Source organism: Suricata suricatta, chromosome 2 (assembly GCF_006229205.1).
Source record: "Suricata suricatta isolate VVHF042 chromosome 2, meerkat_22Aug2017_6uvM2_HiC, whole genome shotgun sequence".
Lineage (NCBI taxonomy): Eukaryota > Metazoa > Chordata > Mammalia > Carnivora > Herpestidae > Suricata > Suricata suricatta.
This window is the reverse complement of record NC_043701.1, coordinates 102,173,673-102,189,322: the sequence shown is the minus strand read 5'-3', so window position 1 is coordinate 102,189,322 and position 15,650 is coordinate 102,173,673. Positions and strand designations below refer to the sequence as shown.

Genomic DNA, 15,650 nt, shown 5'->3' with positions numbered 1-15,650 from the left:
GCTCTAGGTCACCTCATCCAATCAGTAGAACCAGCCAGCAGCCTGCAGGATAAGGGTCTGAGAGCATGTTTCTCAAGTAGCCACACTAGACATCGTGTGCTATCTGCCCAGGTATTATACATATGATTTCTTTGTTTCAAAAGGCATAAAAGTGCCTGTTCGCTGAGCTGCGCAATGGTGAGTGTGAGCCATAAACGTGTGTCCCACATTTGATCCATGCCGTCCTGAGTGTAGTGATCAATAGGGTTTTGTATCTCAGCACTCGTTGGCAGGCATCAGTTAGTGGGTTTGTAGTCGGTTAATATTCTAATAGTTTGAGGGTCTGGGAAACTCCAGTTAGGGCCTGGTAAATTTCATGTTCTATTGATCATGGGCCAGGAACAACCATCCCGGTTAGCAATGGATTTAGCACAAATCAGGGTATCATTGTATATTACTCCTGAAATACACGTTTATGGAGAGTGCCAAGCAGAGTCTTGTGAGGGGGAAACTCACCAGGGGAGCCCGGGTGTACTGGACGTGGGCAAGACTCTGCATACCCAACTAACTGATTTCGCAGGTCAGTGTAAGGTTGTGCCCTTCGGAGATAGGGATTTTCAGTTAGAACAGGTGACCAGAGGGGCTCCTGGGGGGCTCAGTCAGTTAAGCATCCAACTCTTGGTGTTGGCTCAGGTCATGATCTAACAGTTCTTGGGATTGAGCCCTGCATCGGGCTCTGGGCTGACTGCGTGGAACCTGCTTGGGGTTCTCTCTCTCCCTCTCTCTCGGGCACTCCCCATCTTGTACTCTCTCTCTCTCAAAATAAATAAATAAACTTTAAAATAAACACCAGAGACCAGAGAACAGGGAGGAAATATACAGCCTTCATATTGCCTGAAGAGGGGTTTGAGGTCTTCTGCAGGTTCACAGGAATGAGAAGGGGCTCGCTGGTTTCCCGAGAAGGAGGTATGGGTTTTCTTCCGGACATATGGGTCCAGGGGGAGGGCCCCTCTGCTTTTACTGCAGTGGGAGTACATGATGTGGCCCAATGTGGATCTTTCCATTTTTGGATTTGGGTCCCTTACTGTGCTTGATTTCTCCAGCGTGACATGCGGTGGACTTTTAGTTATAATTGAGTCAGGTTTTGGAGCCCATTTAAGATTTTCTCTCTTTCTCTCTCTCCCTCCCTCCCTCTGCATCTTCCCCCTGCACATGGTCTCTCTTTCTCTAAAAAGAAAAAAAGTTACATGTAATTAGCATGTTCATTAAATGACTATGAATTAGACCAGCTTTGAGTGAATAGTTTGTTTAAACATGTGTTTATTTATTTAAGAGAGAGAGCAAGAGCGCATAAGTGGGGAGGAGCAGAGAGAGGGGGGCAGAAGATCTGAAGCGGGCTCTGCACTGACAACTGCAAGCCCAATGTGGGGCTTGAACCCACGAGCCATGATATTGTGATCTAGGCCAAAGTCTGACTCAACTGACTGAGCCACCACCCAGGAGCCCCTTGAGTGAATAGTTTAATAGAGCCTTGTAATCTTTAATAACAGATCTACTGTAAGAAATGGCTTCCCATATAATGGCTCAGAAGGCTGAGTCCTGAGGTTGCTTTGAAGCAGTTTTTTGAGAAGTCCTATCAGAAAAATGTAACTGAGTAACTACATTTAGTGAGGTGTCATTTTAAAGTAGGATTAACTTTCTCTGCCTTCCCAGAGGATCGTGGATGCCAGGCTGAATGTAGACAATATTTAATTAAAACATGTTTCATGTTTAATTATTTTTGAGAGAGAGAGCGAGAGAGAGCAAGTGTGCAGTGGAAGGGCAGAGAGAGAGGAGACACAGAATCTGAAGCGGGCTCCAGGCTCTGAGCTGACAGGTCAGAGCCTGATATGGGGCTCAAACCCACGAACTGCAAGATCATGACCTGAGCTGACGTCAGGCACTTAACTGACTGAGCCCCCCAGGCGCCCTGAAGAAGGTGTCTCTTACATCAAGCACTGTAAGCCAGTTGACATCACCAGGGACCTGGGTGAGAATGGCATACGGATTTGGCACCGTGGGATGGAGGGGCACCACTGCCTCATTTGTGGCTCTTAAATCCTGCACCATTTGATATTCTCCATTTGGCTTTTTGATTGGCAAAATTGGAGTGTTATTAGGAGATAGACAAGGCTTTAAAATAACCATGTTTGAGGACCTCGGCAGTAAGTGGTTGTAACTCAGCTTTTGCTTTGGGTTTTAAGGGATATTGTTTTTTATGAGGCAGAGTGACTGGGCCTTCTAAGGTCGCCTTAACTGGCTGGGCCTTAAGAGCCTTTTCCTGGGACATCACAATCCCAGACCTAAGGATTTATTTCCTTCCAGGTATTAGAAGGGGCAAGGTTTTCTTTTTAAGGTTTATTATGTATTTTGAGAGAGAGCGCAAGCATAGAGAGAATCCCAAGCAGGCTCTGAACTTTCAGCATAGGGTCGAACGCGGGCCTCAAACTCACAAACTGTGAAACTGTGAGATCATTACCTGAGCTGAAACCAAGAGACCGAAGCTTAACCAACAAGCCACCCGGGCGCCCCCTAGAGGTCAAATAGAGCAAGGCGTCTTCTTTAAGGAGAGCAAAGCGACCACCTGGCTTTCGCACGAGTCTCATCCAATTGATGAAGATGGAAGCACCAGATAAACACGAGTGGCAAACTGACGTTTATAGTTACAAGTTGAAAGCATTGTCTGGCGGCACATTTTAGTCAAGTGAGACAAGTGGGCCAAAGAGCTGAATGGGCAGATAAAGTGGCTACTGTATCAACAAGGAAATGGACGACTTTACCTCCCGAGTCCAGGGCAGCCGGGGCTCAGTCAACCTGATGTCAAAAGGAGCCCAACCAGCTTTGCAGGGGTGTGTGTGGAGTTGAGTTCCTGCCTTCCTCTCTCTCTTGAGTGAGGATGTCTCTCTTCCAATGTCCTCCATTTTTACAGATGGGACATGGTCCTGGAGGAGAGCCTTTATTCAGACATCCTTTGCTCCAAGGTTTGGCCTGGCCTCTCCTGCAGTGTGGGGGCTTAACTGATTCTTTGTCTAATTCTGGTTTTTTCTTTGCCCTGCTTAGTCTGCTATTGTGGGGACCCTGCTACGGTGGCAGCCAGCGTTTGAGGCTGTTTCTTACCCTGAAATTTAGCTCTCCCGTCCTTTTCTAGCTCTAAGACCACATCTCTAGTACCAAAGACTCTGATCGCACCTCTAGGAGGTGCTGGGTGGGGGTTGAGGGTCTTCAGCCATTTCTGTACGTTTTCAGTGGACATCAGGTGCCGACAGACTTATAAAATACTCGTTCAGTGTGGTTCCCTGTCAGGTGAGGTGGGTCCCCATTTGCGTATTTACATGGCTTCTATTAAATGGCCCTGAAATAGAGCTGGATTCTTATCAGTCCCTTGAGTAACTTTCTGGATTTTATCAAAATTTACAGGTTTAGAGAATCCTGTTTCCCTTCCTTCTATTAAACAAGCAAGCCTATGACCTCATCGCTCCCTTCCCTGTCCCCCCTCTTGGTAATTCCATTGTGGCTCGGTGTTCGGGACAGCAGCAGCACTCCCCCATTCCAGTCTCCTGTGGCCGGTTCATCAGCGAACTCTTGGGCTCCTGCCCCCTTTACCTCAGGGGTGCACCAACAAGTTAATGTGATGTGCGCATCTTGCCAGGTCAGACTGAACGTAGTACAGACTTGTTGAAAGCCGTCAGAAGATTGGGAAGGGTTTTTGGAACATCATCCCAACTGTGTGATCTGAGCCACAGAGAACAGGATGTGGATTCTACTTGTGCCCATTTCTCCATTGGCGACCTCCCTAAGAGGGTGCAATTCAAACTTGGGGGAAGCTCCTGGGGGGCAGGGAGTCCAGTTCCTGGTATGTCCAGCTGGGCTGAGAGCAGAGGGTCTTGGGGTCTATAAGGAAGAGAGAGAGCAGCAGAACCAGGGGCCTCTGGGTCTGGACTGGCTGGCGTTTCCTCCGGTGCCCAGTTCTGTTAGGAGGAATGTGCTTTTTTAGATAGTCATCACCCAATATGTGAAGAGGGGGTTTATTAACCTGGTTGGTGTTTAGACACACTCTGCAAGAGGCCCGCGGGTCCGGATCCTGATCTCGAGCCACGAAGTTCTGGACATAGGATACTTTGGTCCATTTGCCCTGTTTCTTGCAGAAGAAATCTAACTGGTAGATTGTATTAAAGTTTAATGTCCCATTCATGGGCCATTTTTCTTCATCTCCTAAGGAGTGCTGAGGCCAGACAGTGATACAAAAGAAGATTATTTTCTTTTTAGATCTTGCAATCCAACTTGATTCCAGTGGGTTCAAAGGCATCCCAAGGGAGAGTCCTTGGGGACTGAAGAAGATCCCATGTTTCTGGAAAAGTAGCAAAGGCCAAGGATTTTTATCCAGAATCCTTCCCGACTCCCACATGGGCTATGTCAGAGATTCCTGGTGTCAAAGTGAGGTAGGTCCCTTCCCTAAGGAATGTGGAGAGAAAAGACCTCAAGATAAGGGAAGGCGACCTGGCTACGTGACATTCCTCACGACTCTGCGTGTCTCTGCCTTACATCCTCCTGGCCCTGGAACATGAGACCCGCCCACACTGTGTGTCTACACCTCAGGTATCTTCACAGATGGAGAAGTAGCAAAGGCATGAAAGACAACATCTCACTGCACTCAGGGCTCAGTTTTTCGGATGTGAACCCAGCTGAGCCAGCGCTGGCACGAATAACGTTGCTTCTTGGAAAGAAGAGTCTTGGTGTCACAACTCTCGGTGCGAGATGCGGTCCCGTTACAAAAGCGACCTGAAGTGTCCCTCAAATGAAATCGCTACGCTCTCAGATCTGCCACTAAGGGCCCTGGAGAAGAGACGCTTGTGGACCCGCGCAGCCCCGTAACATTCTAGACTCTGGATAGTGCCGGCAAAGGGGCCGGAAAACTGTGCCTTGTCTTGCCTTGAAGGCTATGCTGTGCTTTTTTTTTTAACTCATGGAAAAGATTAGTAGACAAGTTTTACAAGAGGAAGTTATCCAGTTTTGTAACTGCAGTAGTCAGTAGGGAACACTGATGAACAAACAATAAAGACAGAAATCTGTCATGATCTAAGCGACATTCCAACGCACATAGTCTTCATGGTCGACTTCCTAGGAAACATGTCCCATTGGGTTTTACTTCAATCGGGCACTGGTTTCAGACAGTTCCCAGGGGAGGTATCACGGCCAGAAATGTCTAGACCAGAGATGTGAGTGTGTGTAGGGGTCATGTTAGGGCCATGAGGAGGAGACCTGGGGGCCATCTTGGGGACTTAGGTGGCTGTCCTGTGCCCATGACTGACAACTTTGTAGAAGGACAGGAAGAAAGAGAGGGCATCGAGTTTCTGGGTCTTACCACCTCTCTGGCCAGGACCCTCACTTCCCGCCAAAAGGCAGGCTTCCTCTTCCCCGTGGAGTAGCCACAGGTGAGAGGGCTGCGTCTGGAGCAGTCGACGGGAGCGTGGGACAAGAAGCCTGAGCTCCCTGAAACTCCCCTGGAGAGAAAGTAACGGGAGAAAGGGAGTTACTCGCCATGTTTGCACTGATGCCGAGTCCAGATGATGAGGCTCGAAGCCCTGCATTCAGGGGCCAGAATGATGACATTATGACACAGGGTTCATGAGTGAATGGCCAAGAAAGAATTCTTGAGACATTTTTGAAGCAAAACAGTGATTTTATTATAGCACAGACACGGGGCGCATGGGGAGAGAGAGCTGCACTGGGTGTGGGGGGGTGGGGTCCATGCTGTGAAATTAATGGAGGGAGGGGGGTAGAGATAAATTCTGAGGAATTGGAAGTGAGGCTTCCGGGATCTTGAGGGGCTGGTGCTGTGAAGACCAGGTAACTTCTGGTCTTTAATGCAACATAGACATTAAGGCACCAGGGGAGCCTCATGTTCCTCCAGGAAGGTGACCCTCTGCATGCTTCAGGGGGTTGGCAGTGTGCTGTGAGCCGTAAGGTTTAATGTTTACTTATTTTTGAGAGAGAGATGGAGCATGAGTGGGCAAGGGGTAGAGAGAGAGGGAGACACTAAATCTGAAGCAGGCTCCAGGCTCCAAGCTGTTAGCACAGTGGCCAACTTGGGGCTCAAACTTACTAATGGAGAGATCATGACCTGAGCTGAAGTTGGACGCTTAACTGACTGAGACACCCAGGTGCCCCAGATATAATTTAAGCTGCATTTCTCTTGCCTTTGTTTCTGTCCTCAGTGCGTACAGAGAATTACACACCACGAGTGAGTGGGCATGTTCCAGGGACCCAAGGCTGCTTCAGGATTTGAAGACCAAGCCGAGTAATCTACTGCATTAACAGAGTACAGAAGAAAAACCAGGATAGAAACCCTCCGAAAGTTCAGAATATTAGGAACTTTCCTAGACTTGAGAACATCTATGACACAATTTGTTTCAAAATCCCAGAAGGATATTTGGAAGTTATAGACAGGGTCAGTCTAAAATTTTCTATTAGATGGCAAAGGCGCACAGATAGCTAAAGAGATTTTGGGACAGAATACGGATGGAGGAAGCTGTCTGCCTGATCGAGGACATCATAGCTGTAGCTGTCAGGATGGTGTGGGGTGGACCAAGGGACAGACACGGGGACTGTGCGACCGAACACTGCATCGCAGGTAGCCCCGCACGGGCACAGCCAACCGGTCCTTTGACAAAAGTGTGAAACCAGTTCCGTGGAAGGAAATCTTTTCAGCTGGTGGTGCTGGGACAAGACTCCCCTAAAAACTGTTGGGACTGATCAGTGGATTCAGTCACATTGCAGGATACACAACCAGCTCACAGAAATCAGCTGTGCTTCTGTATGCTGCTCATGACCCGGCAAATAAACCAAACAATCCCATTTCCAATAGCATCAAAAGCAATAAATTACTCAGGAATACATTTACCCAAGGAGGTGAAAAAGCTTCACACTGAAAACAGTAATACTTTATGGGCAGCTGGGTGGCTCAGTTGGTTAAGCATCTGATTTTGGCTCAGGTCATGATCTCACAGTTTGTGGGTTTGAGCCCCACGTCAGGCTCTGTGCTGACAGCTTGGAGCCTGGACCCTGCTTCGGATTCTGTGTCTCCTCTCTGCCCCCCCCTCCCCTCCCCCGCTCATGCTCTGAGTCTCTCTGTCCTTCAAAAATAAATAATCATTAAAACAAAATTTAAAAAGATTCAAGTGGCCTTGTACACAGAAATAGCAACAAACCACAAAACCACAAAAGACTTTGAGTCGCTAAAGCAATCCTGAGCAAGAAGAAAGCTGGAGGCATCATACTTCCTGATTTCAAACTATGTCACAGAGGTGTAGTGACATGGCCTATGGCCTTGGCGAGATAGATGCCTAAACCTTGAAACAATGGCGAGCTCAGAAGCAAACCTCTGCGTTATATAAGGTCGATTAATATTGACAAAGGAGCCACGAACACTCACCAGGAAAAGGATGGCTTCTTCACACACGGTGCTGAGAAAACTGGATAGCCACATGCAGAGAGTGAAACTGGACCTCTGCTTTCTTCCAGTCATAGAGGGCAGCTGGGTGGTTCAGTCGGTTGGGTGTCCGACTTCGGCTCAGGTCATGATCTCACAGTCCATGGGTTTGAGCCCTATGTCAGGCTCCGTGCTGACAGCTCAGAGCCTGGAGCCTGGTTTGGATTCTGTCTCCCCATCTCTGCCTCTCCCCTGGTTGTGCTCCCTCTCTTTCTCTCAAAAATAAGTGAACATTAAAAAAATAATAAAAAGTTGAAAATGTAATTAAAACAACAACAAAAAAACTGTAATGAAAGATATTAAAGACCTAAAAATATATATTACGTTTATGCATTGAAAGATTCAATTATCATGGATGTGAACTGCTCCCAAATTGATTTCCAGAGTCCGTGCAACCCCAGTGGAAATCCTAAGTCTCAGGGGAAAGGAGAGTGCCGAGGGTCTTGAAGGGTCCCTGCCCCTGAGCTTTGAGGTGCCCTGCATCTGGACCTGCTAAGAAAGCTGTGGCGTAGGGGCAGAGGACACAGCGGTTGATGGCTGGGGGCCCATCTTGCAGCACCGGCCATCCAAGTCCTCCTGTTCCCAGACGGGGGGCTGCCATCTCACGCACTGCCTGCTCGCTGTGTGGACGGGCTCCTTGGCCACGCAGAAGCTTTCTGTTCCGTGCAGCTGATTTCTGCTTTGGTGGCTGGTGCTTTCATGCCACAGCTGAAAATTTTCCAGGGTGCTCGCCACAGAGCTTTTCCCCTTGTTTCTGCCAGGGGCTTTACAGTCTCAGGTCTCATGTTTAAATTTGTAACCCACGTTCAGTGAGTTTTTAAAAATTATTTGTTTTTGAGAGAGAGGGAGAGAGAGAGAGAGAGAGAGAGAGAGAGAGAGAGAGAGAGAGAGAGAGAATCCGAAGCAGGCTCCAGGCTCTGAGCTGTCAGCACAGAGCCTGACACGGGGTTCAAACTCACGAACCACGAAATCATGACCTGAGCTGAAGTGGGACGCTTAACTGACTGACCCCCCCTCTCTTTCCCCGGCGTTCCTAAACTTCCCTTTTAGAACTGCTTTTGTTGCGTCTCGTAAGTTCTGGTGTGTTGTGTTTTCATTTTTCTTCGTTTTAAGATCTTTTTTCTCAGCTTTTATATTTATTCTCTAACCCATTGGTTGCTCAGGGGCATGTGTGTGATTTCTTCTTATTGGCGAGTGATCCAGTTTTCCCTCCTTATTGGTTTCTAGTTTCATACCGCCGGAGGCAGAAAAGACAGTTTGTATAGTTCAGATCTCAACCCTGCGGAGACCTGTGTTGTTATCCAAAATGGGGTCCGTTCCAGAGAAGGGGTGTTTTTTTATTTTAGAGAGTGAGAGACCATGAGGGCAGAGGAGAGGGGCAGAGAGAGAGGGAGACACAGAATCTGAAGCAGGCTCCAGACTCTGAGCTGTCTGCACAGGGCCTGACATGGGGCTCGATCCCATGAGCCGTGAGGTCATAACCTGAGCTGAAGTTGGATGCTTAACCGACTGAGCCACGCAGGCGCCCCTAAACACAACTTCCACATCCACTGAGAAACCAGAAAATTCATTTGACTTGCTTTACTGTGACATCCACCGTATTGCTGTGGCCTGGATGCAATGCCTGGATTTTGAATTTATTGGGCGTATTGCAAGTTGGGAACATTGTGCGTTTGTGTGTGTGCGTGTGTGCGTGTGTGTGTCTGGTGTCACATTCCTTGATTTTTTTATGTTCTTCCAAGTTTTCTGTTACCGTCTCCACAGCCGAAGGGGCAGGTCCCTTCCTGCAGCCTTCACTGACCACCTTTGGGATGGAAACCCTTTTGGGGTGCTGAGGCTTTCTTAGACCCATGGACAGCCCCCTCCACAAGGCGGCTCCCTCCCAAGACAGAATTCTTATGCTTACATGCTTCTTCTCTGTCCTGCAGTGTCAAGCCATGTGCCCACGGCCTCCTTTTTTCCCCCACAGGGTCCCCTGGGCTGGCTTTCTGCACACGTCCACTAGCTGTCTGCAAAGCTCTCTACACTGCTGGGAGCTTGGGAATGTGCACTGGCTTGTGGCCATGGTGTGTTTGTGTGTGTGTGTGTGTGTGTGTGTGTGTGTGTGTGTGCGCGTGCGCATGCATGCATGTGTGTGTGCATGTGCGCACATGCATGTGTGTGCTGCAGAATGCAGGGGTGCCCTGGGCCAAGGCAGAGGTGGGGGGCTCCTTCCACATCCCTGAGAGTCTGGTGCCAGTGACAGACCCAAAGCCCTAGGGGTGTGGGGCGGGTTCCCATTCTGTAGCGGGGACCTGGGTCAGCGGCTCAGCTCCCCTCGGTCTTGGACCATCCCGGGGTTTCACAGATTCCTCGGGAGCTCACAGCCCCCTGAAGTCACTGTTGTCTGTGGCTGGATGCCACGTTGCTTTTGTTAAAAGGGACATGAATGACGGACATCTCGCTCTACCACATTTAGGACATCATCCGGCTTTTATTCTTCAATGAAGGACAAATACTCCTGCGTCCTGTTTTCAAAAGGTTGTTCCCCAAATGCGGTCCTCAGCCTCACACATCACTTCGGGAGGGCTCCACATTGCCTCCTCCTCAGGCTTCAGGTCCCAGGAGCGGCCCCTCGTAAGTCCCCCCAGGGCCGGGAAATGCCTCTCTGAGAGGCTGGTGGCCCACGTCAGCAAGACTTCCTGCAGCAGCTCCTGAAGGTGGCAGAATGTCCGTCCCAAGCGCTTTGGGGGCCAGAGGTTTGAAGCTGACTTGATATTTTCTGCGATATTTATAGGCATTCAGAGGGGAGCCAAATCCCGAGTGGGCGTCTCCGATGTGACGGTCCTTCACCCCACTTCTCTCTCTCCTCCCTCTGTGGGGCTCAGGTCTGCCCACCGGCTCCCAGTATGGTGCTCCCCACAAGAGCCCTCTGTCTTCCTGGGTCTCACAGCGCTGAGTCCGTGCAGCCCTTACCCTGGGCCAGTACTGGATACACAGCAACCCAGGGAGTCCGTGCCCATGGGAGCCTTGTGCCGTTTGAGTCCCTGGCAGCCCCACAAGGGTCTCATCTGCTCTTTGCACCTAGGAGCCAGACTTAGAGAGGTTTTGTAAAAGACCCAGGAGTCAGGGTCCGACACAAGGTGTCCAACCTCGAATATGGGCATTACCTTATAACAGATTAAAAAATTTATTTTTTGAGAAAGGAGAGAGAGAGACAGAGACAGAGTGAGCAGGGGAGAGTCAGAGAGAGGGAGACACAGAATCAGAAGACAGGTCCAATGCAGGGCTCGAACCTACAAACCAGGAGATCATGACCTGAGCTGCAGTCTGATGCTTAACCGACTGAGCCCCCCAGGCGCCCACCTTATGACAGATTTAAATATCACACACCTGTGGAAAGTATTCTACCCTGCGCTGGGCACAGTTTATAGTGAGGCTCGTGGGGGTGATGTGGAGACTTCTCGGGGCTGTGGCATGTCCTATGAATGTGGGGCACTTTGGTTGTTGGAAGTCCCTGTAGAAACTGAGCTCGTTGTCTCAGGGGTGGGTCGACCAGAAGGTCACGTGTGACTTTCAGGAGGGGCAGGTGGTGACAGCATAGCAGGACTTTCAGACCACACCTTCTGGCCAAGAACTGCTATTTTGTGAGCATGTAACAGTGTTCCCATTTCCCAGGGGAGCATGCTTACATGGCTGACACAGTAAGAGGCCAGCATCCCCTAGGAACAGGACTCTGGACAGTCATCGAGGTCAGCCCAAAGAGATGCTTGGGAAGCCAGCTGGCAACCAGAGCTGTGTCTGTGGAGGGTGGGGTGGGTCTAATCAAGGATGTGATGGCCTCTGGCTGGCACCTTCTCACCGGATGGGGGACCGGGACCTGCTTGTCCCTGGGGCTGTGGGCACCAGGCCCCTCTCTCAGCAGGCTTGCACAGACACCCCATGGCCAATGCTCCTGGGGACACGGTTACTGCTCCCTCCCCTCCCCCTCATCCTAGGGAGGTGACCCGGTGCACAGATGGCTTGGTGTGGGGGAGCTGATCCGCAGGTCCTCTGGGTCCCTGGCACCCTGTCATCTGGCCGTCAGTTTTCAGTCCCTGTATGTGCTGTCCCAGCTGTGTGACATATCCAGCCCCCAGCTGCTCCACAGACCACCAAGGAAGGGCCTGGCTCCACAGGCATCTCTCTGGGTGTCTGAGTATTTCTGGGGGTGTCCCTAGGCTTTCTTTGGGTGTCTCTGGAGTGTGTCTAGGGCTGTCTCTGGGAGGTGTCTCTGCACTGTCTCTTGGAGGGTGTCTCTGGGAGGTGTCTCTGTGCCATCTCTGGGTTGTTTCCGCTGATTTGGAATGACCCTGCTGGGCCTGGACACATCCCTCTTGGCTTTTGCAGGTGGCAGACGAGGGGGGAGGGGGAGGGGGAGGGATGCAGAAGGGGAGCTGGATCTGAAGCTCACTGAACTGTACTCAGCTAACCAGCGACCGGCAGTGAGGTGTCCGGAACCCAGTTGCCGGACTGCGTCAAGGTCCCCTTTCAGTCCTCCCACTGCGGCCAGGGTCACCTGGAGGGCTGTAGCTCAGAGGCCCCCTGCTCTTGCCCCTCTGAGGCCTGAGGTCCTGCCCGGGCGGCTGTGCGCACCTGTGAGGGGCATCAGGTCACTGCTGGGTGGTGGAGGTGGTGACCTGCGGTCATGACGCACCCATTGCTCCCCACCTGTCCTCAGCACTGGGTCCTGAACCCTGACCCCCAGGGAGCAGGAAACAAAGCTCACAGTGAGGCCCCAGCGGAGCCTGGGATCCAACCCCCTGCAGAGTCCCTTGGCCCCGTGCATCGAGCTTCCCCTGCGCCCTGACCCTGCAGACCTGGGGCACTCCCCATCCCTCCGTGACACGGGTGCTGGGCAAGGTCTCCCCAGCTGTTGGAGGCGGGTCACAGCCCAATCCCCGAAGTTCTGGAACACACTTGGTTCTCTCTACAGGCCCTACTCTTTTCATGGGAACCGAGGGTCACCTTCCTGGTACCTGGGGGAGCCTGAGGGCCTGGTCAGGGCACGGGGAGTGACCGGCCCACCCCGCTTCTCCTCCTCAAGTGCCCCTTATGGATTCACGGTCAGTGGCAGTTTATCATCAAATCTAGAGGTGTGTGTTCATACATACACACTCACATGTGTGCACACTCACACACATGCACACACACACACACACACACACACACACACTCAGGCTCCAGCAAACCAGGAAGGTACAGGTACACGTGTGAGCAATGGCCCAGACTCCGCCTGCCTCCTGCCTCCTCCCCTCCTCCTGCCGGGGGCTCTCGGAGAGCAGAGCTCCCTCAGCAGCCCCCGAGGACCAAGGACCGCAGCCACAAGGGCACCTTTGTAGCGGGACAGCTGCCCCCCTGCCCTGGGAGCTCCTGAAGAGGGGTGGGGGGTTCTCTGGAGGGGCTGGGCCCTTGCAGGTCCCAAAAGACTGGCAGAGGGAGGGTCTGAGTGACAGCACAGGCTGAGGGTTCACACACCACACAGGCAAGAACAACACAACAGGCCTGCTCAGGCACACACACATTCACAACACACACACACACACACACACGAGACACAAAACCTCCCCGTCAATGCCACGTGCAGCCCTGCAGCAAAATGAGAGAAGGAACAGAAAGGAACAGAACAAAAAATCACTCTGAATCCCAGCAGATCCAGAAATGACCAGGATTACACTGTGGCGTATTCTCCTCAAGACATTGTTGGGTGGATTTTACAAAATTGAAATCAAATGAAAATGAACTTGCTTTGTTCACTTAAAGAGAAAGTGGGTGACAGTGAATGAAAAGACAGAACGTGGTCCATCCGTATAGGAGAGCATCATACACACATCATATGTACACACATCACACACACACCACATGTACACCATACACACATCCCCCACAGACCATAAATCATACATACATCATCACACACCATACATACATGCTACATACACACATCACATGTACACCCACAGAAGCATCATACATCATATGTACACCATACACACATCATACATACATCATACACAGCATTCACACATCACACATAATAATATGTACATCATACATCGCACACACATCCTACACACACCCTACATACACAATACATACATTACATGTGCACCACACACATGATATGCACATCATACACACAGCACACGTACACCATATACACATCATGCATACATCATCACACACCCCACACCTCACACACACCCCACACACACATCACATGTACACCCGTACAGCATAGCATTCTACATCCATCCTATAACATCATAAGTACATACATACTTCCTACATACACACCTCACATGTACATCTGGACAGCGGAGCATCCTCAGCCTTAAGATGGAAGGAACCCTTGTGCATAGACAAATGAGGAGTGAAGACTGTGTGTGTGTGTGTGTGTGTGTGTGTGTGTGTGTGGACGCGCGCTCACGAATGTGTGAGCATCCTCAGCCTTGAGAGGGAAGGACGCGCTGACCCCTGCCCCGACGAGGATGAACCCGGAGAGCCTAACGCTGAGTGGAAGGAGCCAGACACGGAAGGACATGCACTGGAGGGTTCCACTTCTGTGGGGCCCTGAGAGGGGTCCAGTCCACAGAGATGGAGAGGACATGCTGGGCCCCGGGGCAGGGAAGCGTGGGGGGTTGGTGTCAATGGGGACAAAGCCTCTGTGTGGATGAAAAAGATCCAGGGATGGATGGATGTGGTGGTGGCTGCAGAGAGTGTGGTGTGCTCACTGCCCCTGGAGCGTGAAGGTGGTGATGGTGGGGGCTCCGTGCTATTGATGATGATGATGATGATGAAGGGACGCAGAGAGTAGGGTCCTGGGGCCGGTGGGAAGTGGCTGAGGATCCCCTCTCCTTAACCTTGGGCTGTGCGGGACCTCCCCAGCACCGCCTTGCAGGGCCCCACACTGCAGAGGATGGAGATGCAGTGTCTGCAGTCGGCCGGCAGGGGACGCCAAGCCCCCACGCACCTGCCGGCTATGGCGGCCTCTCAGGCAGGGCTTTGCGGGGAACTTCCCAGAACGCAGGGGCCTGCCGACCCGGCCCTTCCTAACTGGTGCACACACCGAGACCCACTCATAACGGGACAGTGCTCGGACGGCATTGGCTCACGGCCCTCCCCTTGGAGAAGAGGCCACATTGGGGTCGAGCAAACTTTCTCAAAACCCGGTACTAGGGTGGTGCTAGTGGTACTAGTGCGTCAGTCCCCGCGGCCTCGGCAAGAGGAGCCACAGGGACGGGCTCAGGAATCTGGCAGAGCTCGAGGTAAGCAGAGCCAGGCCGGAGCAGGACTGCAGCTGGGGGGCTCCAACACACCAGAAGAGTGCCCCAGGGGGCATTCACCATCACAGCCACTCAGGCAGGGATGGAAAGGCCAGCCTCACGGGCCAGACCTCCCCGGGGGCCTGCACACCATGGACAGCAGCCCCTGTGGAACTCGCAATGGTTCCCGCCCCTCCCTGGGCTGTGGGAATCTCCCCTTCCCAGCTGCCAGGCTACAAACTGGGGAGCAAGACCACCTGGGGTCACCCTCCAGGGTTTTGCGGCCTCCAGGGGCCTGTGCCCACCCCCCAGGCCTTGGGGCAGGCACCTGGCTCGCTCCCAGCTCCGGCTCCCCTGTGCCTGTCTCTTTCCCAGAGGATCTGTCTCCGGGTCCGGTCTGGAGAGACCTCTCCCTGAAGAGACTATGTGCTCACCTTCCCCCTGGTGGCCCGTGGCTGAGGGTAAGGAGGGAGTGCCTGCAGGACTGTAGGGGGGAAAGTCTCGCTTTTGTGATTTGGTGGCCTCGCTTTTGTGGCCTGCACAGGGCACAGCAGGGCGTCAGCAATGACAGCTGCTCAAGGCCTGCGCCAGCCCTCTCTATCCTCCCCACACACTCCTCCTTCTCCACAGTCACCTCCTCTTCCTCCCCCTCCTCAGTCTCCTCCCCCTCCCCCTCCTCATCTTCTTCCATCTCCTCCCTCCTTCTCTACCTCCTCCACCCCTTTCTCCTCCCCCTTCCTTCCTCTCTTCCTCCTCCCCTCCTGCTCCTTCTCCTCCCCTCCTCCTCCTCCTCCCCCCTCCTCCTCCACAGCCACCTCCTCTTCCTCCCCCTCCTCAGTCTTCTCCCCCTCCCCCTCCCC

The 15,650-nt window shown here is 52.0% G+C and overlaps 1 protein-coding gene across 2 annotated transcripts in view; it reads left to right on the top strand.

Moving 5' to 3' along the window:
- Positions 1 to 14,499: 14,499 nt before the first annotated feature.
- The window catches only part of RAMP3 (receptor activity modifying protein 3), a 15,661-nt gene continuing 14,510 nt past the window's right edge, over positions 14,500 to 15,650 (top strand). The window contains exon 1 of one of the 2 annotated variants that reach the window (XM_029914668.1): positions 14,500 to 14,793. In XM_029914668.1, the coding sequence (XP_029770528.1) occupies positions 14,508 to 14,793 (286 nt within the window). In that variant the 5' untranslated portion in view covers positions 14,500 to 14,507. Of the gene's footprint in view, positions 14,794 to 15,185; positions 15,252 to 15,650 lie in introns of those variants that run through there. The other variant, XM_029914684.1, reaches the window with a different exon arrangement.